This window comes from Bubalus bubalis, chromosome 4 (assembly GCF_019923935.1).
Source record: "Bubalus bubalis isolate 160015118507 breed Murrah chromosome 4, NDDB_SH_1, whole genome shotgun sequence".
NCBI lineage: Eukaryota > Metazoa > Chordata > Mammalia > Artiodactyla > Bovidae > Bubalus > Bubalus bubalis.
In genome coordinates this window covers 16,067,190-16,094,583 of record NC_059160.1, presented here as the reverse complement: position 1 = coordinate 16,094,583, position 27,394 = coordinate 16,067,190, and the positions used below count along the sequence as shown (strand labels likewise).

The 27,394-nt window shown below is 57.7% G+C and overlaps 3 protein-coding genes across 15 annotated transcripts; 2 read left to right on the top strand and 1 right to left on the bottom strand.

Annotated features, from left to right (window-relative positions):
- The first annotated feature begins 451 nt into the window (after window positions 1-451).
- NOP2 (NOP2 nucleolar protein) lies at window positions 452-9,340 on the top strand. 3 transcript variants are annotated; one of them, XM_045165265.1, is made up of 16 exons: window positions 452-601; window positions 865-974; window positions 2,388-2,433; window positions 2,614-2,702; window positions 2,891-3,126; window positions 4,048-4,103; window positions 4,227-4,387; window positions 4,502-4,701; window positions 4,848-4,937; window positions 5,694-5,781; window positions 5,858-5,998; window positions 6,483-6,622; window positions 6,748-6,837; window positions 6,976-7,098; window positions 7,203-7,431; window positions 8,573-9,340. In XM_045165265.1, the coding sequence occupies exons 2-16, from the start codon at window positions 869-871 to the stop codon at window positions 9,241-9,243; spliced, it is 2,466 nt and encodes an 821-aa protein (XP_045021200.1). In that variant the 5' UTR covers window positions 452-601; window positions 865-868; the 3' UTR covers window positions 9,244-9,340. The 3 variants fall into 3 exon arrangements, with proteins under 3 accessions (XP_045021200.1, XP_045021202.1, XP_045021201.1); XM_045165267.1 differs by having other exon boundaries at window positions 831-974; XM_045165266.1 differs by having other exon boundaries at window positions 452-638.
- A 499-nt stretch (window positions 9,341-9,839) lies between these two features.
- On the top strand, window positions 9,840-21,990 carry IFFO1 (intermediate filament family orphan 1). 11 transcript variants are annotated; one of them, XM_006065808.4, is made up of 10 exons: window positions 9,840-10,639; window positions 14,238-14,298; window positions 14,392-14,487; window positions 15,353-15,493; window positions 15,713-15,718; window positions 16,739-16,893; window positions 16,997-17,117; window positions 17,396-17,491; window positions 20,347-20,477; window positions 20,921-21,990. In XM_006065808.4, exons 1-10 carry the CDS (start codon window positions 9,867-9,869, stop codon window positions 21,027-21,029), a joined length of 1,689 nt encoding a protein of 562 aa, XP_006065870.1. In that variant the 5' UTR covers window positions 9,840-9,866; the 3' UTR covers window positions 21,030-21,990. The 11 variants fall into 11 exon arrangements, with proteins under 11 accessions (XP_006065870.1, XP_025138873.1, XP_006065871.1 ...); XM_025283088.3 differs by having other exon boundaries at window positions 16,715-16,893; XM_006065809.4 differs by having other exon boundaries at window positions 15,710-15,718; window positions 17,399-17,491.
- Window positions 21,991-22,738: 748 nt separating this feature from the next.
- GAPDH (glyceraldehyde-3-phosphate dehydrogenase) lies at window positions 22,739-27,091 on the bottom strand. The gene is made up of 12 exons (XM_006065800.4): window positions 26,974-27,091; window positions 26,649-26,689; window positions 24,759-24,858; window positions 24,565-24,671; window positions 24,356-24,446; window positions 24,137-24,252; window positions 23,963-24,044; window positions 23,624-23,775; window positions 23,459-23,537; window positions 23,277-23,360; window positions 23,094-23,191; window positions 22,739-23,001 (listed from the first exon to the last, which is right to left on the bottom strand). Exons 2-12 carry the CDS (start codon window positions 26,669-26,671, stop codon window positions 22,932-22,934), a joined length of 1,002 nt encoding a protein of 333 aa, XP_006065862.1. The 5' UTR covers window positions 26,672-26,689; window positions 26,974-27,091; the 3' UTR covers window positions 22,739-22,931.
- Window positions 27,092-27,394: the final 303 nt, after the last annotated feature.

Below are 27,394 nucleotides of genomic sequence, written 5' to 3'. Positions count from 1 at the left end.
GAACCAGGCTGGAACACTATTTTAACAGCGGAGCGCCACCTTGCAGCAAAGCTTTAGTCGGTTTTTCTGTTAACTTGCGTGGGTGAAATGCGGACACGAGATGCCTTCCTCCCGACCTCCAAGACGGGAACCTGGGCAGGGAGGACCCTTACCTGAGGGGCAGCGCGGGTCCTGCCGTCAAGGAAGAGGCCTCCCGCGTCACAGGCGTGGGGGCCGCCGATCTCGGGGCAACCTCAGGCGGAGGGCGCAGCTCTAGCGCCGGTGTTCGAGGGGAAGGGGCGGCTTCCGGGTGCGGTATTTCCAAATGAACTTTACGAGGCCAAAGGCCCACGCCGGGAGTGGAGGGCGGGGAAGTCGAAGACGCCTCGTGGGCACCGCCTTCTCCGCCTGCGGGGAGAGCGGAGCGGAGCGGTCCACTCCGGAATCCTGCCCGGCTTCGCGCCGGCCCGGCGAGCAAAAGTTCCGGCTTCCTCATCGGACCGGAAGGCCGGAAGAGGTGGGACCTTGGGGCGCGCAGTGCGCCTGCGCGAGACGTTTCCGTGGTGTGGCGTCTGATCTCCTGGCCGAGCCGCACGTGGAACTCCGTGCTTGTCTCTTCCAGGTGAGCCGAGGCTTCGGGCGAGTCTGAACTAAGTCAGGTGAGGGAGAGTGAGACGCTGACTTGGATTGGGACGTGTGGAGGGGCACCTGGGGCGTGGGACCCAGGGCCTGGGGCTCAGCGTGGAGTGGAGGTTTGGCTAGGCCTCGAGGGGCTAGGGGGCTGCTGAGTCGAGGTTCTGATGGAGTTAGTGTCCTTTCCTGATCGTCTGCGATCTGCCTTTCCCTTTCAGCACGTTTATCATCTCCCGTTTTTGTGTTCCCCAGGACCATGGGGCGCAAATTGGACCCTACGAAGAAGGAGAAGCGCGGGCCGGGCCGAAAGGCCCGGAAACAGAAAGGTGCAGAGACCGAACTCGCCAAATTCTTGCCTGCAGGTAAGGGTCAGGCGTGCTTCCCCTCCTGATACTCCCGCTTTTGCGTTATTCTTCCTTCATAGCTTAACTCTTTCGCTTTTTTGGTCTATGTGTTCATTTTCTGTTCAAATAGAACTTTGTAATGATTTACTAGAAGACTAGTATGAATGAAATACTCTCATTAGCATTTAGAACTTAGGGAAGATGCAGCAGGGACACAAGAAGCTATGCAAGGACAGGTGTGATTCAACGTTGAGGGAGTTCCCAGGAAGGGGCAAGCCATAGAGTTAAGAGGGTTTAAAAAGATTCTGTAAAGAAGTTGGGTTTTGGAAAAAATGGGTGGCACTGTAGCAAGTGGAGGTTGGGAAGGGGGCAGTCCAGTCACTGTGAACTGCGTTGTGGAGGGGATGGAGATGATAACCACAAATCTGGTTCCTGCATAATACTTGGTTGTCTACTGCATGGAAGACAGGGTGGGAGGGGAGAAGGGGCAGGTAGTTCATGTCCATCATTGTGTAAAAGATGTGATTAATTGAGGTGTTGGCAAGTGCTCCACACTGTGCGGAACTCTTGGAGCTCATATCACCACAGTGTCCTATGAGAGAGGTGCTGCTTAGAAAGTGGATGCTGAGAGTTTAACTTGCAGACAATTTTCAGTTGTCCGTAATTGTTAATTATCAAAGAGCTGGGATTTAAATGTAAAGTTATTTAGAGAATATATGAGCAGCAGCAGTCGTGGAATCTGTGGTTGGTAACTGATTGTATTGTTGTTTAGTCGCCTCAGTCGTGTCTGACTCTTTTGTACCGCATCGACTGTAGCCCGCCAGGCTCCTTTGTCCATGGGATTTCCCAGGGAAGAATACTGGAGTAGATTGCCACATCCTTTGCTAGGGGACCGAGCCAGGGATTGAACTTGTGTCTGTTGCATTGGCAGGTGGATTCTTTGCCACTGAGCCACCAGGGAAGCCCTGGTAACTGATTAGTTGAGAGTAAAAGAAAGAACAGAAGAAAGAATCGGTGTTACCAGAATGGTGATGATGCCATTGAAATCAGTCTGGAGGGAGGCCCAGTTTGGATTTGGTTGGTGAACAACCAGATGGAGATCATCTCCTTGGCATCTGTTAGCCGGCTCTTGGGAGAGCATAATGGTGTGTGTGCTCTGTCACCCTTCGTCACCCTATGGACTGTAGCCTGCAAGGCACCTCTGTCCATGGGATTCTTCAGGGAAGAATACTGGAGTGGGTTGCCATTCCCTTCCCCATCCCAACTCAGGGACTGAACCTGAGTCTCCTGCATTGCCGACGGATTCTTTAGGGTCTGAGCCACCAGGGAACCCCCAGAGCACAGTGGAGTGGGTTACCGTTTACTCCCTTTAACTAGATCCTAGTTGTTTCTCCTGTAATCTCCTATTTTGATTGTTTGTTTTTTAAACAGGTGGTGATGAAAATTCTAAAAGGCTGTCAAGTCGTGCTCGAAAGAGGTGAGTGTGTCCAGACCTACATTACATGGATTAAATCGGTCCTGCTCGTCTTTCAGCATGTGATCCTGTGTAATCATCAAGCTGATGGGAAGAGCTGTTGGGGACTGTCACATTTCCCTACTCTGGGAGGTGGCAGAGCCTGGAGGTGTGTTCCGTTTTCCACTTCTTATGTGTTTTTAGGGCAGCCAAGAGAAGGTTGGGCTCTGCTGAAGCCCCTAAGACGAATAAGTCCCCTGGGGCCAAACCGTTGCCTGGAAAGCTACCAAAAGGTCAGTGAAAATAAGAGCTGGGTGCTACGTTAGGAGTCCTCTGGGTCCTGGGGAAGGAGGGACTTGCTGAGCATTTCTGACATGAAAGGAACAGCCAGAGGATATTCTCGGGGGTAGAGAGGGCAGGTTCCATCAGTGTATGGCTGCCACCGGTCTAGGATTCTGCAAACCCTTTGGGGTCTCTGCAGGAGCTGTCCAGACACCTGGTAAGAAGGAAGCCTTGTCCTTATTTAACGTTGCTCGAGGCAAGAAGCGCCCAGCACCAACCCATAGCAGTGCAGAGGAGGAGGAGGAAGACTCTGAAGGGCACGGTGTGGTGAACCAGGAGGACCTCTGGGGCTCCGAGGACAGTGATGCCGATATGGTAGATGACTATGGAGCTGGCTCCAACTCAGAGGATGAAGATGAGGATGGCGGTGAAGAGGTGAGCTCCATCCCTCTGGGTCTCCCAGAAGTGATCCTTGCCTTTTATTAGAGTCTTTGCAGATCGCTCTGACTGTCTCTCAGTGATGAGGGTAAGCCTGAGTAGAGAAAAGGGACTTTGGTGCGCCATCACTGTCTCAGAGCACCGATTACCTCTTCTCGGCACATGTGCAAGTTTAGAAGAGCCATAGGGATAGAGTACTTTGAAACATGAGATTTTCCTTTTGATACAGCAATTCCACCTTAGGTTCGTGATCCAGAATGTAGACAAAGGTTTACTTGTTAAAGTATAAGAAGTTATTTCGTATTATACAGTTCATATATTTGTGTCATTAGAAAAGTTCAAGCAAAATCCAGTAAAGTGTCCACTTGTACCCCTCACCCACAACCCCCCTCCTCTCTACAGAGCTACCATTTTGAAGTTTCTAGGCACCGTCCATGTGGACCATAATGCCAAAACTCTGGAAGCTTCCAAAATGTCCAGTTTACTTAAGTGAATTAAAGTTCATTCATATGTGAAATCAACATTTGGCCAATATGTCTGTGTAAATGCTTGTGTTCTAACTGTGAATGAGAAAGGCAAGAGGCAAACTTGAAAATGCATCGTGGTTTTAACTGTGAAAAATGACGTAGAGTAAGTGTGGAGGGAAATACAGTGAAACGGGCACCCTCAGGGCAGTTTTTGTCCCCACCCCGTGTACATATGGTGTGGGAAGACCAATATAATGAACGCTTTGAATCCCTCATTTTATTTCAACAATGGTAAATACTGTGCGAAGCATACAGTCACTTTTGTAGGATCTGTATTTCTTTGTGGGAGCACGAGTTAGATTTGTATTTAGGAAGGAAACAGGTGGGAAGTGTTCTGTGGGCTGCTGGATGGGCCGGCTTTGTACCTCCAGCCACTTGTCTCTCTTTTCAGTTGTTGCCCATTGAAAGGGCTGCTCGAAAGCAGAAGGCCCAGGAAGCGGTTGCTGGGTGAGTTGTGGAAACTCTTCTTCGGGTGGAGTGTAGGCAGCAGCTGGGGAGGAGGAAAGCTCAAGGAAGGAGGAGGTGTTGGCTTTGATCTGTGAGCCACCCTGCTCCTGGACCTGTGTGCAGGGACCAGTGGAGCGAGGAGGAGACTGACGAAGAGGAGGAAGAGGAGCAGGTGTCTGCAGAGTCAGGCCCCAGAGAGGACGAGGAGTCTGAAGGAGGCCTGCAGATCAATGTGGATGAGGAGGAGCCTTTTCTGCTGCCCCCTGATGGGGAGGTGGAGCAGGATATCCTTCCAGAGCAGGGTGTGGGGGGATGTGTTTGTGAGAAGGGGTTTCTAGGCCTGCCATCCCCCCTCCCCATTACACACACACCCAGAAACAGTTCCTTAATGGGCCCACATACCCAGGCTCCAGACTTGCAGCGTGTTCACAAACGCATCCAGGATATAGTGGGTGTGCTGCGTGACTTCGGGACTCAGCGGGAGGAGGGTCGGTCTCGCTCGGAATACCTGCAGCGGCTTCGCAAGGACCTGGCCACTTACTACTCGTATGGCGACTTCCTGCTGGGCAAGCTCATGGACCTCTTCCCTCTGTCCGAGGTACCCACTCATTCGTCCCTGATGCTGTTCCTGCATTTCCTTCCTGTTCCCCCGTGTAAGGAGGTAGCTGGCCTCTTGGCCCTCTGCTCTCCTGGTGGAGCCCGTTGGCCAGCCTGACCCCCTCCTCCCGCCGTCCTCTGTCTCAGCTGGTGGAGTTCCTGGAAGCCAACGAGGTGCCTCGGCCCATCACCCTCAGAACCAACACCTTGAAGACCCGGCGCCGGGACCTTGCTCAGGTGAGGGGTGGGAGGCAGTGACTTCTGTGCACCCAGGGACTCCTGCATACCACCCTTAGCATTTACTGCCACAATCCAGGGGGCGGACTTTGACAGGCCTGGTGCCAAGCTGGGTCAACCTGCCGGCTCAGGGCTGAGGACCCCTGTGGAGTGGGAAGTTCGTCCCCTCAGCCTCTGCTCCCTGTGACTGGGCGGTGATGGAAGTGCTGCCTCACAGAGAGACGGGTGGAGTTGTCTGTCTCATCAGTCATGGGGAAGCTGGTGAGACCGTAATTCCTGCCTGCAGGAAAAGACAGGACACACAGGCCCAAGCAGTATTTGAAGCTCATCATTTCCAAGGGTTCCAGGTTAATAACCTGGGGTCTAGAGGTAGTGGTGTGGCCCTGTGTGTGGCGTGTCTTCTGGTGTTAGGTAACCCGACAGCTATCTTTAAAGTTCTGTCACCAGTAATGTTCAACTGATGGCAAGGGGGCTGAGGCTCTTGGAAAATTGGGTTCTGCTTCCAGGAGATGAAAGAGCAGGAGCTGGCAGTCTGCTCCATGGGAATGGAGTTCAGACCTCCCCTGAGGCCCAGGAAGGGGAGACACGGGGAGAGATGGGAGAAACGCTCGTTTCTCCCATCTGTGCCGACTGCATCCTGACTGAGCTCTAGGGCTGTGGTGCCACAGGCCTCTGACATGGCCACGTCTTCACGTCTCCAGCCTCTCTCAGAGTTGACTTCAAGGTTCTAAAACCTTCATCCGTCTTAACCTCTAGGCACTCATCAATCGTGGAGTTAATCTGGACCCCCTGGGCAAGTGGTCCAAGACAGGACTCGTGGTGTATGACTCTTCGGTGCCCATTGGTGAGTGTGCCCCGCCCCAGAGCCCTTCCACCCCTGCCCTCGTCCCAGCGCGTCACCTGCAGGCTCTCCTCCGCAGGGGCCACGCCTGAGTACCTGGCTGGGCACTATATGCTGCAGGGGGCCTCCAGCATGCTGCCTGTCATGGCCTTGGCACCCCAGGAACACGAGCGGATCCTGGACATGTGCTGTGCCCCTGGAGGAAAGACCAGCTACATAGGTAAGAGGAGGGGCCGGCAGGGCGAGGACCCATCCTTAGGAAGCAGGGGTGGGGTCAGTGACTCGAGGGCACTCAAGAAACAGCCCCAGGAGGCCCACCTCTAGCCCCATGGGTGCCTTTTCCTGCCCACATGACCTTGGGCAAGGCCCTGGTCCTCTGTAGAATGGTGAGGTGATAGTGCACGGGTTGGCCTTTATGTCTTGCTTGGATCGTGAGAGTTACATGTGTGTGCACAAGTAACCGTTACATACAGTTAGTTGTAACCATTTAATTAAGCTTGGAAGAATAACTGAGGCTGCTGAGTAACAATGGAAAAACCACCCTGGCAGGTTTGCTCATCATAGGGCCCAGCACAGACTGGGTGGACAGCGGGGAACATGGCTTCCTGGGGAAGGGCTGAGGCTTCGCTGGCAGGGGGAGGGGAAGCCCAGCAGGTGTGGAGGCAGAAAAGCTGCAGCTGAGCCCCGTGCCCTTCTCCCTTCAGCCCAGCTCATGAAGAACACAGGGGTGATCCTCGCCAACGATGCCAATGCCGAGCGGCTCAAGAGCGTGGTGGGCAACCTGCACCGGCTGGGGGTCACCAATGCCATCATCAGCCACTACGACGGGCGCCAGTTCCCCAAGGTGGGGCTCCCACTGGGTGTCTCTCCTCCCCCACTTCTGACCTCAGGATGTTGAGACTTGCCCCTGGGAAGCTCACGGTATGGTTCCGTTGCCCAAACTACCCTCTTCACCTCCCCTTTCCCCAGGTGGTGGGCGGCTTTGACCGAGTCCTGCTGGACGCTCCCTGCAGTGGCACCGGGGTCATCTCCAAGGACCCTGCCGTGAAGACGAACAAGGTGCAGGGGGTGGGGGACCAGCTGAGAAGCCTTGCGGGGGTAGCTGGGGGAGGGGGCCCCCCGGGCAGCCAGCAGCGCTCTCCTCCCAAAGCCTCCCATTGGGATTCCAATGCCTGGATCTCTCTGTCTTGGGGGCAGGACGAGAAGGACATCCTACGCTGTGCCCACCTGCAGAAGGAGCTGCTCCTGAGTGCTATCGACTCTGTCAACGCCACCTCCAAGACGGGGGGCTACCTCGTCTACTGCACCTGCTCCATCATGGTGAGGCCTGTTGGGGCGCGGGAGGGAGCTAGCCTGGGGCTGCCATGCCCTCAGCGTCCCTTCAACTCCAGCTCTGCTTTCCTTCCGTCTCCCCCACACGTCAGGTGGAGGAGAACGAGTGGGTGGTGGACTATGCCCTGAAAAAGAGAAATGTGCGCCTGGTGCCCACCGGCCTGGACTTCGGCCAGGAGGGCTTCACCCGCTTCCGGGAAAGGCGCTTCCACCCCACGTTGCGCTCCACCCGCCGCTTCTACCCTCACACCCACAACATGGATGGCTTCTTTATTGCCAAGTTCAAGAAATTCTCCAATTCTATCCCCCAGTCCCAAACCGGTAAGCGATCTGTTTTTTGCTCTCTTCATCTCCACCTTTGCTCTTTCCTCCTCCAGAGGCCTTGGAGTGTGGCTGCAGGGAAGGGCGGGTCCTTGCCCCCCTAGCTTAGCCTTGAATGCTGGGGTGAGCGATCCTTTTCATTCCAGCTAGAATTGGTCCGAGGCCTGAACCCCAGTTGGGTATGTTAAAGGGTTCGCGTGGATCGAGCCCTTTCCTCAGTTGTGCCAGGTGGCTGCAGTTGTCAGCAGTGAATGCTCTCCGTGGGGGTGTGGTTTCTTGGCCCAGGGCAGCCTTCCTGGTAGCAGATCTCAGCCTCATCAGCACTGGGCTGGTGCAGGACTCCGCAGAACCGTCAGTTCTCTGCAATCTCACTAATTGCAGATGGTTTTCTTGGCTGTCTTGGGGAGTTTGGGCTGGGCCATAAAGGCCAGGGTGGGGTTTTCTGAAACAAACCTGAGGGCTGTGCCTCCTGGGATGTTACCCTAGGCTTAGTTGGACGAGGGAGAGGCGGATGTCTTTGCACACAAACTTGGTGACTTTTCTCTATAAACAATGCCTCTTAACATGAGTCACATTTGAATGTTAACACATTTCTTCAAGAAGTAGCAAAGGACCATATATATATATATATATATATATATATATATATATATATATATATATATTGCTGTAACTTTAAAGATACATATTTAATATGTCAGTCTTCATTCATGAAGACTAGCTTGTTTTTAGTTACTCTGTGTGCCTTCTTATTTTTCTGTATCTCATCAAAAGCTGCATGGAAGAAAATGTCTTTTCTGATTAAAGGAGAAGCCCAGTGCTTCAAGTTTGTTCAGGATTCACCTCCTGCTGGCCCCCACGGGGCACAGCTTCCTCTGAAAACCTTCTGGCCCATGGATGGGTAATGGTATTTTCTCTTTATTACAGATTCAAATACAACTTGAGTAGAGGCTAGGTGAAACTAAGTAATCTGAATCTGGGTGATCTGCTCTTAGGTGCTGCCCCTGTTGTGTGGGACACTTGAGCAGGACGTGGCACCCAGGAAGTCTCCTTACTTTAATATCTCTGCTTTTCCTGCTCCCCTGATGATCATGACCCAGTGATGGGCCTTATTTCTCAAACTGTTTAATTTTAACCACAGGAAATTCTGCAACATCCACCCCCACAAACCCAGACTTGCCCAACGTGAATGGGCAGGTGACCCCCAAGTCTGAGAGTGGCAGCCCACCTACCAAGAAGGCTGGTCAGGCAAAGCAACAGCTGCAGAAACAGCAGCATCCCAAGAAGTCTTCCTTCCAGAAGCAGAATGGCATCTCCAAAGGGACGGACACAGAATTGTCCACTGTGTCTGCTGTCACAAAGGCCCAGGCGTCCTCCAAGCTCCAGGACAGTAGTCAGCCGCCCGAAACAGCAGCAGTGGTCAGGGAACCGAAGGAGGCTGGGAAGCTAAAGCAACAGTCACCCAAACTGCAGTCCTCCAGGAAAGCTGCCTTCCGGAAGCAGCGTGCTCCTCCCAAGGCCATGGACACAGACTTGCCTGCAGCACCATCCCTCTCCAAGACCCAGGCCACACCCAAGCCTGAGGACTGTGACCAGCCCTTCGGAAACACCACAGGGGCTGAGAAGGTTAAGCAGCAGGTGGCAGAGCAACCTTTCAAGAAAGCTGCCTTCCAGAAACAGAATGGTACCCCCAAGGGACCTAACATTCCCACCGTGTCCTCCCGCAGTTGCAGCCAGCCCCCGCCAGCAAAGAGGAGAAAATCTCAGTCCAGAGGCGGCCGCCAGCCTGCACTGACTTCAGTGGATGGTTGAACTAGACTGCCATTGTTACAGGGTTGGAACTCTTTCCTCTGTGAGGAGGGCTTCCCAACCATGGATGTGAAATTTAATACATGTTTTACAATCTCTGGCCACTGTGTGTTTTTTGGGGGTGGGTACTGGCTTTGCTGCTTAAAGAGCAGAGGAGGGAGGGTGAGACAGGGATCCTCAGAAGAGGGGACAGTGCAGTGCACTGAGAAATCAGGTCAGTTCCCGGGAACCCAGGGAAGGAGGTTCATGGAGTCAGAGCTGGGTGTTTGGACTTAGGAGGGAGGAGGGCAATAGGGATGTAGATGGATTTGGTGCCACCAGAACCACGCAGTACTGGAGGACCTGGGTTTCAGTCACTCAGCCGCTGTATGGATTCCGGGCACCGGCCGGGGTCCGCTGGGCTCAGGGCTAAGCCTCAGACCCGGAAAGGTCTGTCCAGGTGCCAGCCTTCGAACGAGCCTTTCATTGGCTTACCCACTGCCCTCACCCGCCCCCATGACCTCTACCCCTCCCGCCGAGCCGTCTGATTGGCTGTTCCGCGTCCCCCTGGCGTCTCATTGGCTCTCCTCCCTCGCCCAACATCCCTGCTCCCGCACGGGTTCTGTCTCCCAGCAGAAAGCGCAGCCATGAATCCGTTATTCGGCCCCAACCTCTTCCTCCTCCAGCAGGAGCAGCAGGGCCTGGCCGGGCCGCTGGGGGACCCCTTGGGAGGCGACCACTTGGCCGGCGGCGGGGACGTGCCCCCGGCGCCGCTCGCCCCGGCCGGCCCGGCTCCCTACTCGCCGCCGGGGCCGGGCCCGGCGCCCCCCGCCGCCATGGCGCTCCGCAACGACCTGGGCTCCAACATCAACGTGCTCAAGACCCTCAACCTCCGCTTCCGCTGCTTCCTGGCCAAGGTGCACGAGCTGGAGCGCCGCAACCGACTGCTGGAGAAGCAGCTGCAGCAGGCGCTGGAGGAGGGTAAGCAGGGCCGGCGGGGCCTGCCTCGCCGCGACCAGGCCGTGCAGACCGGCTTCGTCAGCCCCGTCCGACCCCTGGGGCTGCCCCTGGGCTCCCGGCCGGCCGCCGTCTGCACCCCGTCGGCGCGGGTCCTGGGCTCGCCCGCGCGCTCACCGGCCGGCCCTCTCGCGCCGTCCGCGGCCTGCCATCCAGCGCCCTCCACCTCCGCCTCCACCGCCTACTCCTCGTCGGCCCGCTTCATGCCCGGCACCATCTGGTCCTTCTCTCACGCCCGCCGGCTCGGGCCGGGACTGGAGCCCACTCTGGTGCAAGGGCCTGGCCTGTCGTGGGTGCACCCCGACGGGGTGGGCGTCCAGATCGACACCATCACGCCCGAGATCCGCGCGCTCTACAACGTGCTGGCCAAAGTGAAGCGCGAGCGGGATGAGTACAAGCGGAGGTAGGGACCTGGAAGGTGGGGACGGGGCTCAGCTCAGGCCGCACTCAGCCGCGGCTACCTGTCCAGAAGCACAGAGCCGCTGGGGCCCAAGAATAAGGGAGGAGTAAGTATGAGTAAAGTTCCTGCTGTTTAAGGAGGAGCTAGGAAGTCCGCAGAGGAGACTGGAATCCACAGAGAATGCAGAAGTCAGGCTCGTGACAGGAAGGAGGAGTCTAGGAGCAGAATCCTGCCGGGAACCCTTGTTTTTCATATAGGCTGCAGCGTTTGCACGGCTGTGTTAACTGTGGGGTTTTATGATGTGTAAAAGGGACGTTGTTCTGAGAAGTCGCATCTGGGCTACCACTTATATCCCCCCCTGCCAGCCTCAGCCCTCAGAGCGATTTTGTGATATAAGCTCCGAATACTGAGCAAAAGTTAGAAGCAAAAGGTGTACCTTTAATTTGGGAGTCTAAATGCCATAAGAAGCTGGGGGTGGGGCAGGAGGGTGCTGGTTGGGTTGAACCTTGGAGGAGGTGATCCTGACACTGCCCAGGTTTCCAAAACAGTGTCCATGGTAGCAGCCCATGCCAGCTCTAGTTCCACCTCCGCTGAGAGGCTCTGGGGCCCTCAGGGCATTTTTGGAAGTTGATCAGAAAAGAGGGTGTGGGGAAGAGGGAATTCCCTAGGGAAAGGTGAAAGGCCTGTAGTTGACTCAGGCTGAGTGAAAGCTGGGGGCGATCTGAAAGTGCAGAAGGAGATGTGAAGAGGGTAGCAAGGACCTGAGTAGGAGGAAGCTGGAAACGTGGACACACCAGTGATGGACTGCCTCACACAGAGCAGCTGGGGCAAGCCCTGTCGCCCTGAAAATGAAGCACTGGCTCTCGGCAGGAAATCCTGCAGGGTAGCCCAAGGGGCCCGAGGAGGGGATGCGATGCAGGAGCGCTGGCTACATCCAGGGGATCCCCTGATAACCAGCCTGTGAGGACAGAAGCTTGAGTACAGTCAGCACTTTGTAGACTTTGTGCCCAAGGTACCATTACTGAAGACCAAGGAGATGAAGGCTCAGGGGGAGGCTCTGCCTTCAGGTTTAACCTCTTAATGATCTACTCTGACCCCTTGTGGACAACCCTGGGAATTACCCTTCCAGCCTGGTAGAGCAGAGATTTGTGTCTGGTGGGGACTGGCTGAATGTTCTGGGGAAGGACTGCTGGGTCTGGCGGCGACCTTCAGGGATCTGTAACCCGACAGAGTCTAGCAGACCACAGACCAGCAGACTTTCTGAGGTTGAGTTCTGGCCTCATGCTGGCTGGCTTCTTTAGTGGCAGTCTGTGATTTAAGTGTCCTTGGGACTCTCAGCTATCCTCAAACCATCGTTTAGATCCACCCAGAACCATTCTGCTCCTGCCCCACCCCCTGCCCCTGCAGGAGTTAATTGACACAGTCAGCAGTGGAACATGGACAGTTCTGGAATACATCCATAACCACAGGAACAACTGCTGTCGTTGGGGCGTTTTGTTTTTTTCACTGGCGGAGTATCCGTCCTTGGTCCAGCTGTCCAGGGCAGCAAAGAGTTATTCCTCCGGGACTGATGAGCTCATGGCTCTGCAGCACACTGCTGTGCAGAGGGCCTCACGGCCAGGCTTGGCTGGTACCAGCAGCCTGTCACTCATTCTTCCACCCCAGATCCCCTTGCCCCTCGTTCTGTCTCTTTCCAGCGGCTCAGACTCCGGTCTGTAGTCTGGAAGACATGGGCATCGTCTGAGCGCTGAACTGAAAAAGAGCTGAGGCCTCCTAGTTCTATGTTCAGCTCCCCTGCCAAGAGTGACCTTGGGTGTGTCTCTTTTGGTCTCAGTTTTTCCAACATCTCCCTGGGCCAACTACAGCGAAAACTCAAGGATGCTATGTATATTTGGAAGAAAGGTGTTCACTCAATGTTGAATACGACATTGCTCAAATTCTACGCATGCTTAGAGAACCTTATAAGTGAGCCCAGCTTTGAATAGAGGTCAAAATAAACCCACTCACGGGAAAATCAGGCTGGAGTACGAATAGAATTCTAGTGAGGTTCCAGATGGTTTATTTTCAGATTTTTTTTTTAAACCCTGTAAGATTTTATTAATCTTCATCCTTACCTAACTTCCTTGAGTTTCTCCCTGAAACAGGTGAGTTCACAGTCCCACCCTTCCTGGTGCGTGTTCTCCAGGGTTGCTGTCCCCTGGTCAGTCCTGCTTGCTTCCTCCAGGGACACAAGGACCCCAGGGTCCTCAGGGTACCATCCCATGCCCTTATGTTGTAGATGGAGAAACCAAGGCCCAGAAAAGCTGCAGGTCTTATCTAAGAAAACACATAACCTGAATGGGAATGCCAGAGTGCAGGGGGAGGAGGACTGGGGGCCGCCAGGGAAGGCTGGGCCCAGAGCCAGGAAGGCGGGAGCTGGCCTGCTCTGAGCTGGCCGGTGGAACCAGGTTGCCTGCCTCCTCCCCATCCAGCCACCCAGGAGGGGCAGCCGCGGTGATGTCGAGGAGTTATTATTAGGAATACTGCAGTGCGGATGTGAGTGAGGAACAGGAGAGCAAGGAGAGATGGGCCCGGAGGAGGAGCCTGGGGAAGAGAGATGGAGGCGGGGAGGAGAGGACCAGACCCCAGGCCTGAGTGTGTGTTCTCTGTGTATGTTAGGCCGCTTCCTAACCACCTTTCTGGGTGTTAAAGCTTCTCTCCCGGTGCAGTTCCCCTTCCTTTCTCAGTCTGGAAGAAGTCTTTCCAGGATGGGGAAGAAGTGCTGGGCTATTATGTCAGTGGGGTCCGAGGAGTCTGCTGGTCCAGCCAACATCAACCCTAAGCCCGGGTGTTGCCCCGCCACTGCCCTTCTGCCTCCATGATGTGGAGGGGGACATGCTGGCTTGCTCGCGGCCCTGGGCAAGGCCCCTGCCTCGGCCAGGAGTGTTTTTTAGCCTACCCCTGGTCTTAGGCTCTGCCTTCTGCAGCTCCGGAGGTGCCACCTGTGGTTCTCATCTCCCACTCTTTACGGGGGACTTTTCTATGCTCCAGTTTCCCTCTCCCCCTGGGTGTGGACGCCTAGTGATCCCAGCTTGTGCCCGGGCACCTCTATGCAGCCCACCGAGGGCATCCAGGTGGGCAGTTTCCAGAGCTCGTGGGGGTGGACTTCGAGCGCCTCCTACCAGGCTCTTGACCAATGCCATTGATGCCCTGTGTGTCCTGCAGCTGCTTTTGCAGGGTTAATGGTCCCACGGGAGGCAGGGCAGCTCTGTTCTGGTGCAGGCAGGAGAGCAGGAGCCCGGATCTGTGGACCGAAGGTGGGAGACTGGGCTGGGTAGTGTGGTCAGGAGGAGGGGTCAAGGCTGGCAGGACAGCCGGTCGGGCTGGGGCCTTAGTGGGACGGGCCCTGTGAGGGCACAGTGCATCCACAGTTGGGTGCAAGGCCAGAGGTTCCGGGAAGGCAGCTGTGAGCTGGGCGGTGGGCGCTGGCCAGCAGCCTGGAGCCACACGTTCCTCCTGTTGGGGAAGCCGACCCAGGGCCCGGCCTGAGCCAGATAGGTGGGGGGTGGGGGCTGAGGGGAGAGGGCCCCGCACCCAGGTGCTCGCCCTTCACTGTCTGCAGGTGGGAAGAGGAGTACACGGTGCGGTTACAGCTGCAGGAGCGCGTGAACGAGCTCCAGGAGGTGAGGGCCGCCCCGCCCGCCCTCCCCACCATCCTTTGCCCGCTGCTTACTGCCTGCCTGCCGCTCACCTCGGTTGGTTTCTCCTGACCGTAGGAAGCCCAGGAGGCTGACGCCTGCCAGGAGGAGCTGGCCATGAAGGTGGAACAGCTGAAGGCAGAGCTGGTGGTCTTCAAGGGGCTCATGAGCAACGTGAGTGTGGCCAGGTCATCCCTTGCCTCTTGTGCCACCCCCGCACCAGCCTGGGCTCAACCCTGAGGCTGCCTGAGGCCCGGGAGCAGGCCTTTCTAGTTTCGCCCGTTCACCACCCGGCGTCCCAGTTGATGTGCTTCCCTTTTCTCCCCCTTGCCTGCCCTCTAACTCAAGAGGAATGAAAGTCCCCTTGGCCTCCATGGCGACTCGGGCCTGTTTGTTCGCAGTGTGGCCCTGGGTGACATCCTGACCTGCTCTGCCTTGTCTCTGGGTCTGTGGAATGGGATAGGATTGAAAGCAAGTGCTTTGCAGGATGGTTCCAAGGTCACGATGTTTGTAGAGTCAGGACAGCAGCGGCTGAGGGTCAGCTAACATTGTCCTTAGGATTCTTTCTCCAGCGCTCAGAGCTCTGGTTTTGTGCTTAGTCGCTCAGTTGTGTCTGACTCTTAATGACCCCATGGACTGTAGCCCGCCAGGCTCCTCTGTCCATGGGGATTCTCCAGGCAAGAATACTGGAGTGGGTAGCCATTTCCTTCTCCAGGGGATCTTCCCAACCCAGGGATCAAGCCCAGGTCTCACTTATTGCAGGTGGATTCTTTACCGTTTGAGCCACCGAGGACTAGTCTCTCTCTCTCTCTGGGAGTCTGAGTTCCAGGAGGAGCCCCGTGCATATGCACCAGGCGCTGGCCCATATCCTCTAGGGGCGCCATCTGGCCAAGGAGCCAGTCATCCTGGGCAGACCGCTGGGAAATACCCAGGTCAAGGGGTGCCTTCTGCCAGCAGGAGCCATGTGACTGGGATGATGAGGGGATATTGCTCATGATGAGGTGGGACCCCCTCACCGCTCCCTGCGCTCCCCACACAGAACCTGACTGAGCTGGACACGAAGATCCAGGAGAAGGCCATGAAGGTGGACATGGACATCTGCCGCCGCATTGACATCACCGCCAAGCTCTGCGACTTGGCTCAGCAGCGCAACTGCGAGGACATGATCAAGATGTTCCAGGTGAGGGTTGCGGGCGCCTCGCCCCGGCCCCAGCGGCCCCGCCTCGTGCCCGAGCCCCACAGGGGAGGCCAGAGCCGGGCCCTGGGGTCGAGGCTGGGGGGCGAGGGACGGCCTCTGGAGGGGTCCGGAGCTGTCTCTAACGCCATCTCCCTCTCCCCTCTCTCCTGTCTGCCTCCTCTCCTCTCTGCCTTTCATCTTCTCTTGCTTCCTCCACAGAAGAAGCTGGTTAGTTTTGCTCTCACACAAGCTTCTCAGCTCCCTGGGCCTCCTGACCCGCTGGGCTCTCAGTGCAGTGCCCCCTCCATCCTCCTGCTCTCCCTACTTCTCTCTCCCTCTCTCCCCCTCCTCTCGCCCACCCCTCCCTCCCCTTCCTCTCTCCCTTCTCCCCCCACCCTCATTCTCTGGCTCCATCTCTCTCCCCCCTCCCCTCCCTCTCCCCTCCCCTCCTTCTTCCCTCTCTCTCTTCCCCTTTCTCTCGTTCTTTGGCTCCATCTTTCTGCCCTCCTCCAGTTTTCTCATTCTCTGGCTCTTATGTCTCCCCCTCCTCTCCCCCTCTCTCCACTTCTTCTCCTCCTTCTCCCCTCCCCCCTCCCTCCCCCACTTCTCTCACTCTCTGGCTCTATCTCTCTCCCCACCTCCCTCCCTCTCCCCCTTCCCCTCCCCTCCCCTCCCCTCCCGTCCCCCTCCCCTCCTCCTCCTCCCCCCCTCTCCCCTCCCTCTCTCCCCCTTTCTCACTCTCTGGCTCCATCTCACTCCCCACTTCTCCCCCATTTCTCTCATTCTCTGGCTCCTTCTCTCTCCCTCCCTTCCCCTATCTGGCTTCCAGATCTGGATGTGACTCAGGTTCTGCTTTATCAACTTCATGCCCCCTTCCTCCTTGCGGCCTGAAACTTCCCTCTCAGTTCAGTCATTTCACTAGAAGACTTTTTTTAGAAAAGAACTCCTCTGGGCCATTCCGCACATCTCACTCTGGTCTCGGCCAGCCATTTCCCCCGATCTTACTGCTCTGTTTTCTCTGTCTCTCGTCTGTCTCCTCCTAGTCTGCAGCCCCGGCCCCACCCGCGTCTGTCTGCCTGTCTCGGTGATGCTGGTGTTTCTGTTCCGTCTTGTAACTGTGTCTTCTCTCTGTCCGCCCGCCCTCCCCGCTGGTCCCCGCTTCCCTCCCTCCCGGCCGGCGCCCCCCCTGCCCTTCTCCTCACGCACCCGGCCTCGTCTCTGTAGTCTCTGCACTTGTCTCCCATTAAGGTCCCGTCCATGGGGGGGCGGAAGCGGGAGCGCAAGGCCGTGGAGGAGGACACCTCCCTAGCGGAGAGTGATGGGCCGCGCCGCCCCGACGGGGATGAGGAGGAGAGCACGGCCCTCAGCATCAACGAGGAGATGCAGCGCATGCTGAACCAGCTGTGAGTCCGCCCGGCCGCCCCGCACCTGCCCGAGGCCGGAGCCCCGCAGCCCCACAGCCCCCGCCCCACTGGCCGCCCTGACGCCCAGGCTCCCTGTCTCTAGGAGGGAGTATGATTTTGAGGACGACTGTGACAGCCTGACTTGGGAGGAGACGGAGGAGACCCTGCTGCTCTGGGAGGATTTCTCGGGCTATGCCTTGGCCGCCGCAGAGGCCCCGGGAGAGGTAACCAACCTCCCGGCCTTGGGCCCCGGCTCCTCCTCCCTGGACGCCAGGCCTATCTTTCCACCTGCCGGCCCCTCCGAGCTCTGTCTTCCCTCTGTGGCCGCCATCCGTCACCTGCTTCCCCCTCGTCCTTGTCCCCAGTCCTCGTCCTCGGTCTCTCCAGCTTCCTTTAACCTCATTCTCTGTCTCTCTCTCTCCCTCCCTGGCCTTGCCCTGTGGCTCACCCTGTCCCATCCATCCCTCCCCTCTGCTTCCCCCACCTTCCCTTTCCACTCCAGCAGCCAGAAGACAGTTTGGAGAAGGTGATTAAAGATACCGAGTCCCTCTTCAAAACCCGGGAGAAAGAATATCAGGAAACCATTGACCAGATCGAGGTAAGGCTGAGAGCTGAAGCCGAGGGACCCCGGTTCTCGGGGGGTCCTGAATGGTACTGCAGGACACCAGGGCCTCTCCGTTTCCTCCTGGCGGAGAAGGGCGATCTCCCCACTGGGTCCTGAAGACCTCAGGCTGGGGAGGGGAGCGAGGCAGACAGATGTAGGTTCCAATCTCAGCTCTGTGACTTACTGCCACTCTGACTTTTATCAGGCCTCTTCTCGCTGAGCCTGCCTTTTTTTTTTTTTAATATTTTTTTCTTCAGCCGTGTCAGGCCTTAGTTGCAGCACGTGGGATCTTTCATTGCAACCTACGGATGCTCTAGTTGTGGTGTGTGGGCTTAGTTGCTCTGCGGCACGTGGGACCTGAGTTCCCTGACCAGGGATCATACCCGAGTCCCCTGCGTTGCAAGGCAGATTCTTCACCACTGGACAGCAGGGAAGTCCTGAGCCTGCTCCTTTGTTGGTCACGTGGGGGTCTTGGCAGCACCTCCTTCAGGGGCGATTGAAGGTCAGGCGGGCTACAGTGCCGGCGGAGCGTGGGGCCTCTGGCAGTCACACCATCGCAGCCACTGTGATCACGGTTGTTACTACAGTCAGTGCTGTATCGGGGTCCACGCCGCTGAACCTGACCTTCGCCGCAGCCTCAGCTCAGCCTTCGAGCCATGGAGGAGTCTCCATGCTCATTCCCTCACCTGGAGGAACTTTACCGAGCTGGCGAGTGGAGCTGGAGCTTTAACATAAACTCTAGGCTGGAGGGGCTGACAGGAAGGATTTGTGACACCTGGGAAGAGGGTGCTGCGGCCAAGATGCCACGTGATTCCGGTGACCCCAAGGCCACAGCCTGAGGGGGTCCTTTCCATGCACTCTGGAGATGAGGCTAGGGGCTTCTAGAATGCTCTGCCTCTCTCCAGGCCACTGCCCTCACCGAGGCGGTGGCTGCTGAGGAATTATCTTCCTCTATCCTCATTCTCCCAGCACACAGCAGCTGCCCTGCTTCTTTAAGCAAAACCTGCCCCCATTGTTTACTCCCAGGCAGACTGACACTCTGTTTTAAAGGCACAGCTGGGGGAACCTCTCCGGTGGTCATGTGGTTAAGACTCCATGCTTCCTCTGCAGGGGGCATGGGTTGGATCCCTGGTCAGGGAACTAAGATCGCATGTGCTGCACAGCCAAGAAAAAGGAAAAAAAAAGAAAAGGTACAGCTGGATATGTGCCGCCAGCCGAAGAGCTGGGAAGGAGCCCCCACGCCTCTGTCAACACGCATCCTGCTCTCCCCCTCTTCACTGCACCTAGGAGGTCCTGAGGGGTCGGGAGGCCGTTGCTGCTGGCTGTCCACCCGGGGCTCTGGAGGTCCTTTATCTCAGTGACCTTGGGTCTGCAGGGACCCTGGGATGGAGGCAGGGACCATTTCCATTACTGGATGATGAGAGAGACCCAGGCCCAGGTCTCCACTCACGATCTGCTCCCAGCCTCACCCCTCCACCCTGCCCCACCGCACGCGCGGGCTTTTCATTGTGGCCTTTGGGGTCGTCTCCTTCCCGCAGCCCTCTATAAACGTAGAGGCTGATGGCCATCGTAGCCTCGTGTTCTGCTGGGACATGTTGGGTTCATTTCTTCCTGCTGCCCCACTGAGTGCTGGGCTCCCCAGCACAGCCCCCAGCCCTCCCCTCTAACACCAGCTCTCCCGAGGGGCCTGGGTTGGGGTGAAGGAGGGAGCCAGTCTGGACAAGCGCTGGCGGCACCCTGCTTCTTTCCTGGACTAAATGAATGGTCAGCACCTCCTGCCCCTGGATGTGCTGCTGCCGGGGAGTGCCTGAGACCCCAGCTCTGGAACCAGGGCCACGGTCCAAGTTGTGCTCCCTGGGGCTTCTGACCCACCCAGGCCACCATCTCGCCCCATGTTACTGTCCTAACTGTCTCTTTGTCCGGCCCTGTGACGGTTTGCTTTTCTGTCTGAGTTCCCATCCTTGTGGCCCAGTTCGGATCATTCACGGGTGGTTTCTTGCCCTTTGTCTTTGCTCTCGGGCAGTCAAGCACATCACCCCGGGCAGTTTTGTTCTGCCCCCACCCGCTTCTGGCCCCTGTTCTTTGTCCCCAGAACAAAGGGAGGCAGCAAGAGTGTCTGTGTCCCAGATTTTTCACGGTCTCCGTGCCTGCCTCTCAGCTCCACCACGGAGCCTGCGGGCAGAGTCAGGCTCTGGGAAGGAGACTGTTTCCTTGACTCTGAGCCCCGTCAAGGACACGTAACAGTCCTTGACTCAGGCCGCAGCTCGTAGCCAGTCAGACATTCAGCGAGGCAGGCAGTCCTTCCACTCATCTCTGAAAAGAGCTTACATGTGAGCGAAGTAACGAGAGGAAATTGGTGGTGAGAGCGGAGCCCCTTTCCACAGGGCCCAGCTGGCCCGTGTGCTGACAGTCTTGTAGACGCTTCTTGAAGTTGAGTAATGGCTCAACTTGAGTGTGCACGCAGGGGTGGGTAGGCCCCAGCTTGGAGCGGGGCCTGTCTGTGGGGGACAGTGCTCTATGGGCCAGAATAGGCCCCTGTGGGGAACCCCAGGAGGAGGCCGAGTGCCTCAGGAACATCCCGCCTCTCTAGGGCCTCCGCCCCCTCCTCACTGCTCTTGCTGTGAGTCTCTCCAGAGAACTCTGGTCTCCTGCATCAGACTCCTTAGTAAAAGCCTTTGTGGGCGAGCTTCCCCAGGGAACATGGAAGGAACGATGGCGTATCCAGTGCCTTCTGCCTCGAGCTGGTTTAGTTTTGAACCTGAGCCCTTCACCTCCTTCACGGCTTGGCGGGTTAGTCTTCTGGGAGTGCAGGCAGGGGTGGTTGCTGATCTGATGGCCCGACCCCGCAGCTGGAGCTGGCCACGGCCAAGAACGACATGAACCGCCACCTGCATGAGTACATGGAGATGTGCAGCATGAAGCGGGGCCTGGATGTGCAGATGGAGACCTGCCGCCGGCTCATCACCCAGTCCGGGGACCGGTGAGGGCCCCCCGGGCGCAGGTGGGGAGGGGCGGTGCCTGGCGCCCCTCGAGGGTGAGCCCTGAGACCCATCCTCTCGAGGATACAGGAGTCCATCGTGGTTGCCTGGCTGAAACCTCCCCATGCCCTGCCTCTGGTAGTTCCCCTGCTTAGAAAGGCAGCTGAAAACCCAACAGTCACAAAACTGCTCCATAGACGCAAAACTGGGGCTGCAGAGCATCTCGGGGTCCCCAGGTTGAGGTGGGGACTGTCTCCCCCCTCAGGGTGAACTGGGGGAGGCGGTGTCCTCCCATCCCCACTCCCTTGCCCTGTGGTCCTCCTCTGCCTGAGATGTTACTCTCTTGCCCACCTGGGCATCATCAGGCTGGGATGGGCAGGGGTGCCAGTCCTGACGGGAGTCCTACCTGCCCTGCCCCAAGGTTACAACTGGTGTTTTTTTCTAGAAAGTCTCCTGCTTTCACTGCGGTCCCGCTTAGCGACCCGCCGCCACCGCCGCCAAGCGAGGCTGAGGACTCCGATCGCGATGTCTCCTCCGACGGCGCCATGAGATAGGGACCTCCTCGTGCTCGGCCTGCCCGCCGGGACCCGCCGCAGCAGAGGGCCGGGAGCTCACAGAAGGGAAGCCCACGTCCTGCGGCACCAGCCTGGCCCCGAGGACTGGGCGCTGCTCCCCGGCTTCCTCCCTCGGTCCTCGGCCCCTCCAGGGTTCCGGGGCGTCTGGAACAAGGCTTGGCTGCCCTTCCTGGCCACTCCCTGCACAGCCGGCCCTCCTGCCTTCACGCGGGTGTCTGCTGCTTTCCCACCTCTAATGCTGCAGGAGCGCTTGTGGCCCCTCACCCTCTCCACCGAGTAAGCAGTGTGATTGTCCTTCCTTCCTTCCCTGTGGCCTGGGGCCAGCTGGCCGTCTTGATTCCATACTGGTGCTAACTGGCCCAGGCACCGGTATGAAGGGGAGGAGGCCAGACCTTCCGTGGCTTGTGCAGCAGAGGAGGCCCTCCATATCGCAGGTGGACTGAGTGGGTCTGGGCAGGGTGCGCCTTCCTCCCTGTTCAAGTGCTCAGGGCCGGCTGCCCGTCGACAGCAGTTGACGTGGCTCTGCCCCTTCCCTCTTGGGAAGTGCCACGCGTTATAAGGACCTTAGTGCGTCTGGGCAAGGCAGCTTTTAGGCTGACTGGGTGCAGTGTTGTGGAGAGAAAGAGACAGAAGCTCCTGTCTGTCTCCGTCACCACCGGGTGGCAAAGTTGAAACTGCGTTGTGTGGGAGTGGGTGGGCAGGCACGGGTGTATGCGTGCACACGTGTGCTCAGGGTCTCGGTTTCTTCAAGCATCAGCTGCAGGTGTCCTCCGTGTCTCACACACGGAGACCCAACAGGCTGAGAAGACGTCCCAGACTCAAAAAAGCTTGGAGAACTGGGGCAACGACACCGAGGGTCCCTCCGCGTCACTGCCTGAGGCAGACTGGGCGGAGCTGATGTTTAAGTGGAATCTAATGAAACTGGCGAGTATTTATTGAATACGTCTGTGTCACTGTTTCCAGCACTTTCTGGTGGTGGCTACACAGTCCTCTGCAGTGTGTGCTGCTGCTGCGTCGCTTCAGTCGTGTCCGACTCTGTGCGACCCCATAGACGGCAGCTCACCAGGCTCCCCCATCCCTGGGATTCTCCAGGCAAACAGCAGTGTGTGCTGGTTCCCAGCATTTCCCAACACGCAGGTGCAAGGCAGATGCGGAGATTGGAACTCCAAAATAATGGTGCCTCAGCCCAGGTTATCAGCACCAAGTCTGTGCTGCTTCCCAGTAAGACTACACGCATCCACCAGTGACAGACACCCGGAAGCAAAGCCATCCCAGCCCTCCCCTTCTGCAGATCCTAGGAGCTGGGCACCTGCCTGGTCATACTGCAGGTGGTCACTAGGGCACACTGAGGCAGAACTGGGACCTAGTTCTCCCAGGCTGGCCATGCTCCACACTGTTGCCGAGGTCAGCTAACTGGCTGGAAGCCAGGTGGACTCTGTCCAACCTGACTTCCTGTGCCAGGGTCACCCTCAGGGGGCAGGGCTGCAGACAGAATGGCTTCTGGATACACACCACCAGGCCATTCCTGGGTTCAGCCATGGCAATCTGGCACACATTGGGGCCCGGAGCACCCAAAGGCCTCAGGGAGAAACCCAGGATAGGAGGCGTGACCACTAGACCAGGGCGGGGTTTCTGGCAGCTTGGGTGCCAGCCCAGCCTCCCTCACAGCAAGAAACGCAACTGCAGGCTGGGTATAGGGTACTTTTATTGATGGTACACAAGGCAGGGCTCCCTAAGCCCCTCCCCTTCCTCAGGGCCTTAGAGATGGAAACGTGTAGAAGTCAGGAGATTCTCAGTGTGGTGGAGGTGGGGCAGGACTCCCCAGCAGCGGAGGAACTCTCTTCCTCTCATGCTCCTGCTGGGGCTGAGGGTCCAGGGACCTTACTCCTTGGAGGCCATGTGGACCATGAGGTCCACCACCCTGTTGCTGTAGCCGAATTCATTGTCGTACCTGGAGGGGTGTGAAGGGCTGTTTACCGAGCCAGCCACCAGGGGGCACCAGATCACATGCTGAAGCATCATCCCGCCCCCACCCCCACATACCAGGAAATGAGCTTGACAAAGTGGTCGTTGAGGGCAATGCCAGCCCCAGCATCGAAGGTAGAAGAGTGAGTGTCGCTGTTGAAGTCGCAGGAGACAACCTGGGGGAGGAGAGGGCCTCATATGGAACCCTGCCTGGCTCCCAGGGGCCATGCAGACACCAGTCCCCTGACCCACTGACTGTACCTGGTCCTCAGTGTAGCCTAGAATGCCCTTGAGAGGGCCCTCTGATGCCTGCTTCACCACCTTCTTGATCTCATCATACTTGGCCTGACAAGGTAAAAAACAGATGGTCACAGGAGTTCCAGTCTTGCAACTCCCCCACACTGGCCCCGCAGGCCATCGAAGCTGCTCCAACTCGAACTTACAGGTTTCTCCAGGCGGCAGGTCAGATCCACAACAGACACGTTGGGAGTGGGGACGCGGAAGGCCATGCCAGTGAGCTTCCTGTGGACACAAGGAAGCAGGGTCAGTCTGCACTGCTCCTCCCGGCTCCCTGGGTCCACATGGCAGAAAACAGCCAAGGGTCTTACCCGTTGAGCTCAGGGATGACCTTGCCCACGGCCTTGGCAGCGCCAGTAGAAGCAGGGATGATATTCTGGGCAGCCCCTCGGCCGTCACGCCACAGCTTCCCGGAGGGGCCATCCACCGTCTTCTGGGTGGCAGTGATGGCGTGGACGGTGGTCTGCGGAAGGAGGAGGGAGTGAAGGCCCCACCTGGTGCTCAGTAGGCCATGCCCTCCTTCACCTCCCCCCTCCCCTGGGGAAGAATTAAGGGATACAGATCCCTCTGAAGGGCCCTGCTCTGCGGGAGGCAGAAGGGTCCCACACTAGCTGAGAACTGAGTGTGTTCAAGTTTCCCACCACTCCTACCATAAGTCCCTCCACGATGCCAAAGTGGTCATGGATGACCTTGGCCAGGGGGGCCAAGCAGTTGGTGGTGCAGGAGGCATTGCTGGAAAAGAGGGAGGCAAGTCAGGGGCACGTCCACTGGGCACCAGGGGGCACTATCAGCCCGCTTCCCCACCTCCTCTCTGCTGCGCTCACCTGACAATCTTGAGGGTGTTGTTATACTTCTCGTGGTTCACACCCATCACAAACATGGGGGCATCGGCAGAAGGCGCAGAGATGATGACCCTCTTGGCGCCACCCTTCAAGTGAGCCTGCAGCAAGGAGCAAGTAATTGCACCCAGGCTCTCACTTTCCTAAGTCCGCTTTCCCCCCATCCTCCTGTTACACCCTCCTCTCCAGCCCCACGCTGCTCACCCCAGCCTTCTCCATGGTAGTGAAGACCCCAGTGGACTCCACCACATACTCAGCACCAGCATCACCCCACTTGATGTTGGCAGGATCTCGCCTATGAGGGAAGACAGGACAAAGCTCAGGGACACAGGGTACCACAGACCCCAGGTGATCACCCCATCCCAGTGCCTCCTCCAAGGCCAAGTTCTTCCTGTTCTGTCTCCCACACTTACTCCTGGAAGATGGTGATGGCCTTTCCATTGATGACGAGCTTCCCGTTCTCTGCCTTGACTGTGCCGTGGAACTTGCCGTGGGTGGAATCATACTGGAACATGTAGACCTGGGGGGGGGGCCACAAAGGAGCGGGACGTCAAGGGGCCACACCTCAGCCAGGCTCTGACCCCACCTGCTGTGGGGCAGCACTCACCATGTAGTGAAGGTCAATGAAGGGGTCATTGATGGCGACGATGTCCACTTTGCCAGAATTAAAAGCAGCCCTGGTGACCAGGCGCCCAATGCGGCCGAATCTGAGGGGGACGCGAGACGAGAAGGGGTGAGGAGGAGGGGATTCCTCCTAGGCACGGAAGCAGCCCCCAGCCCATTCACCCTCTTTCAGAGAAGAGGCCACTCTGTTACCCCTGCAAAGATTCGCGAGAACTCACTTTATTTTTCTTGAGCAACCCTGTCAGCCCACAGAGTGAAAGGCTCACAGGTAATCAGGCACAAAGGCTTGCCCACCCCCTAGTAATTGGCAATCTGTTGAGTTGATGGGATGGTGCGCAGCTGCTGCCACCTACAGGCTGGGCACGTGGCAGGCACATGGCATTCATCACACCTACTCTCTGCAAACGCTTGCTCCTGTTTGGCCCAACTTCGGGCTACACCCTCTGAACCTCAAACACTAGTCCACTCAGCATCACCAAGCTCAAAGGGCAAGAGCAAAGGTCAGCATGAACTGGACGGGGAAACCTACCCTCTCCCCCAGAAGAGGAGAGAGGGAAAACTGGTTTCTCAACCCCCTCATCCTGGGGTTCTTTCTGACTTGCTCAGCATCTGTCCTCCCAAGCTCTTTTCCAAAAACCAGGATTGGGAGCAACAGGTATTAGAGAGTAGGGGGGGAAAGGCGCGGGGGTGGAGAGCAAAAGCCCAGGCCCCCAGCTGCAGAAAGGTCAGGCAGCTATATTTAACCCCAGCTTAGGTGGAACAGGGATCTGGTTTCTGAAGGATGGGATGGGGAGAAGGGCAGGATTCCCGGGGCTCACAGACACTTAATCTTCCTGGTGACCTTTAAAGCCTGGCCTTTAGGGTGGGGTCAGCTCCAGGTGAAGATGGGGGAAAGGAGCTTCGAGGAGAGCCGGCAAGACCACAGGGGCTGCAGCTCTGGGAGCCATTTTGTGGTGGAAATTTTCTAAGTACCCATCCATGACTCAGCTCCCCCAAGCATGGCACCCAGCCAGGGCCACCACACCTCTCCGGAAAAGGAAAGGAGAAACACCCCCAAACTACAAGACCACTCCCACGAGCCCACGTTTTGAATTCCTCAGAGAACCATCTAGGAAAAGCATCCTCTCATTCCTGGGAGTGGGGGGGGGGAGGGGCGCGGAATTTGGCTGGCGGTTTAAGTGATGGTCTGGGGTTACTAGGGTCAGGGTTGAGGTCTAGCTGCAAGAACGGGAAAGCCTGGCCTCACCTGGCCTATGGGCTAAACGTGACTCCATCCCACGAGGCAGGGGTAGAAGCGTTAGTCATGGGCAAGGAAGGCGAAAAGACGGCAGGGCTAAGGAAGGATTCCTAACGGGCAGTTCATTCATTTCCTTCCTACCAAGTTGCAACATGGCGGCTGGGTTACCGCAGATGACCCCTCCCAGCTGGTTCTGTGCGCAGCTGTGCCTCCTGTACCCTCCGGGCCGCGCCTGCTGGGGGCACGGGCTAGGGGGGTGGTGAGGGACGGGCTCCTCCCCGGCACGTGACCCCCGCAGAGCGCGAAAGGAAAGAAAAGAGCCCCAGGTGCGGGATTAGGGGATGCGGCCCAAGCAAAAATTGGAACCTCCTGTGTATCTGCCGCAAGGTGGTGGAAGGTTCCGCAGGGGCACAGTTACAGGAGGCGCAAGAGCCGGAGGTGGGGGGCACACGAAGCCTTCGAGGGCCTCCTCCAGGTTTGAGCGCTGACCTTGAGTTCTCCTTGCGGGGGGCGGTGGGTACGACCACCCTATCCAGGTTCTCCTCGCGCTTGCAGAGACCCGCTAGCGCAATGCGGTGAGGACCGCAAGACTACCCCACCCCACCCCACTCCACTCCACCCCTGCCCGTAACTCACCCGTTCACTCCGACCTTCACCATCTTGTCTCAGGGATGCGGCTATGGGCAGAGGAAGGTGAACATTAGAGCGCGGGGCTAAGAGGATGGAATCCCGCGCTGACCACCTCTCCCCACCAGCCCCTCCCCACCCCTCCCCCCAAGCCTCCATCCCCGACCTGCGCTTCCGCACGTCCTTCCTCCCGCCCCTGCAATGCGGGGGGCCCGGCTGGGCGCGATCTGTCGACCCCAGCCCCCGCAGCCGCACACCCGGCGCGCGTCCCCCTCGTCCCTTTTGGGTGGGCCTATCCCCAGCCCCTTGTGGCGCCTCTCGGCCAGGCTTTTACCTGGCACAGCACGGAAGTTACGGCTATCTGTCGAACGGGCAGGAGCAGAGAGCGTAGGAGGAGGCTGCAGCCCTAATTTATAAGGGAGGGGGGGGCGGGGAGAGGCGTGGTGACGCGGGCCCGCCTCGCCCAGTCCCAGCCCCCGGGGTGCGGAGGCCTGAGCTACGTGCGCCCGTAAACTCTTGAGTAGTCGGCCTACTGCTTTTTTTTGGCGGGGGGGTGGTCCGCCAGATTCTTGAGATGTGCACGCACCGCGCGTGTGGGCTGAGGACGACGTGGGGGAGGGGACTGAGACTGGCCGGAAGGAGGGGGCGACCGACGATGGTGACTGGTGGGGAGGGGGGAGCACTGCGGGAGAGTAGTAAACTCGGGGCCGGAGGCCCTGGTGAGAAATAAGGACACCTGGGAGCCAGGGACGTTA

Coding starts and splice junctions, on each gene's coding strand:
- NOP2 (XM_045165265.1), top strand. CDS start 869: ATGGGGCGCAAATTGGACCCTACGAAGAAGGAGAAGCGCGGGCCGGGC. Junction 4,702..4,847: donor ACCTCTTCCCTCTGTCCGAG/GTACCCACTCAT, acceptor CCTCTGTCTCAG/CTGGTGGAGTTCCTGGAAGC. Junction 7,099..7,202: donor ACTGCACCTGCTCCATCATG/GTGAGGCCTGTT, acceptor CCCACACGTCAG/GTGGAGGAGAACGAGTGGGT.
- IFFO1 (XM_006065806.4), top strand. CDS start 9,867: ATGAATCCGTTATTCGGCCCCAACCTCTTCCTCCTCCAGCAGGAGCAG. Junction 17,118..17,395: donor CCGCAGAGGCCCCGGGAGAG/GTAACCAACCTC, acceptor TTTCCACTCCAG/CAGCCAGAAGACAGTTTGGA. Junction 17,492..20,346: donor AAACCATTGACCAGATCGAG/GTAAGGCTGAGA, acceptor CCGACCCCGCAG/CTGGAGCTGGCCACGGCCAA.
- GAPDH (XM_006065800.4), bottom strand. CDS start 26,671: ATGGTGAAGGTCGGAGTGAACGG. Junction 24,859..26,648: donor GTGAAGGTCGGAGTGAACGG/GTGAGTTACGGG, acceptor CGTCCCCCTCAG/ATTCGGCCGCATTGGGCGCC. Junction 23,192..23,276: donor TAGGCTACACTGAGGACCAG/GTACAGTCAGTG, acceptor CTCCTCCCCCAG/GTTGTCTCCTGCGACTTCAA.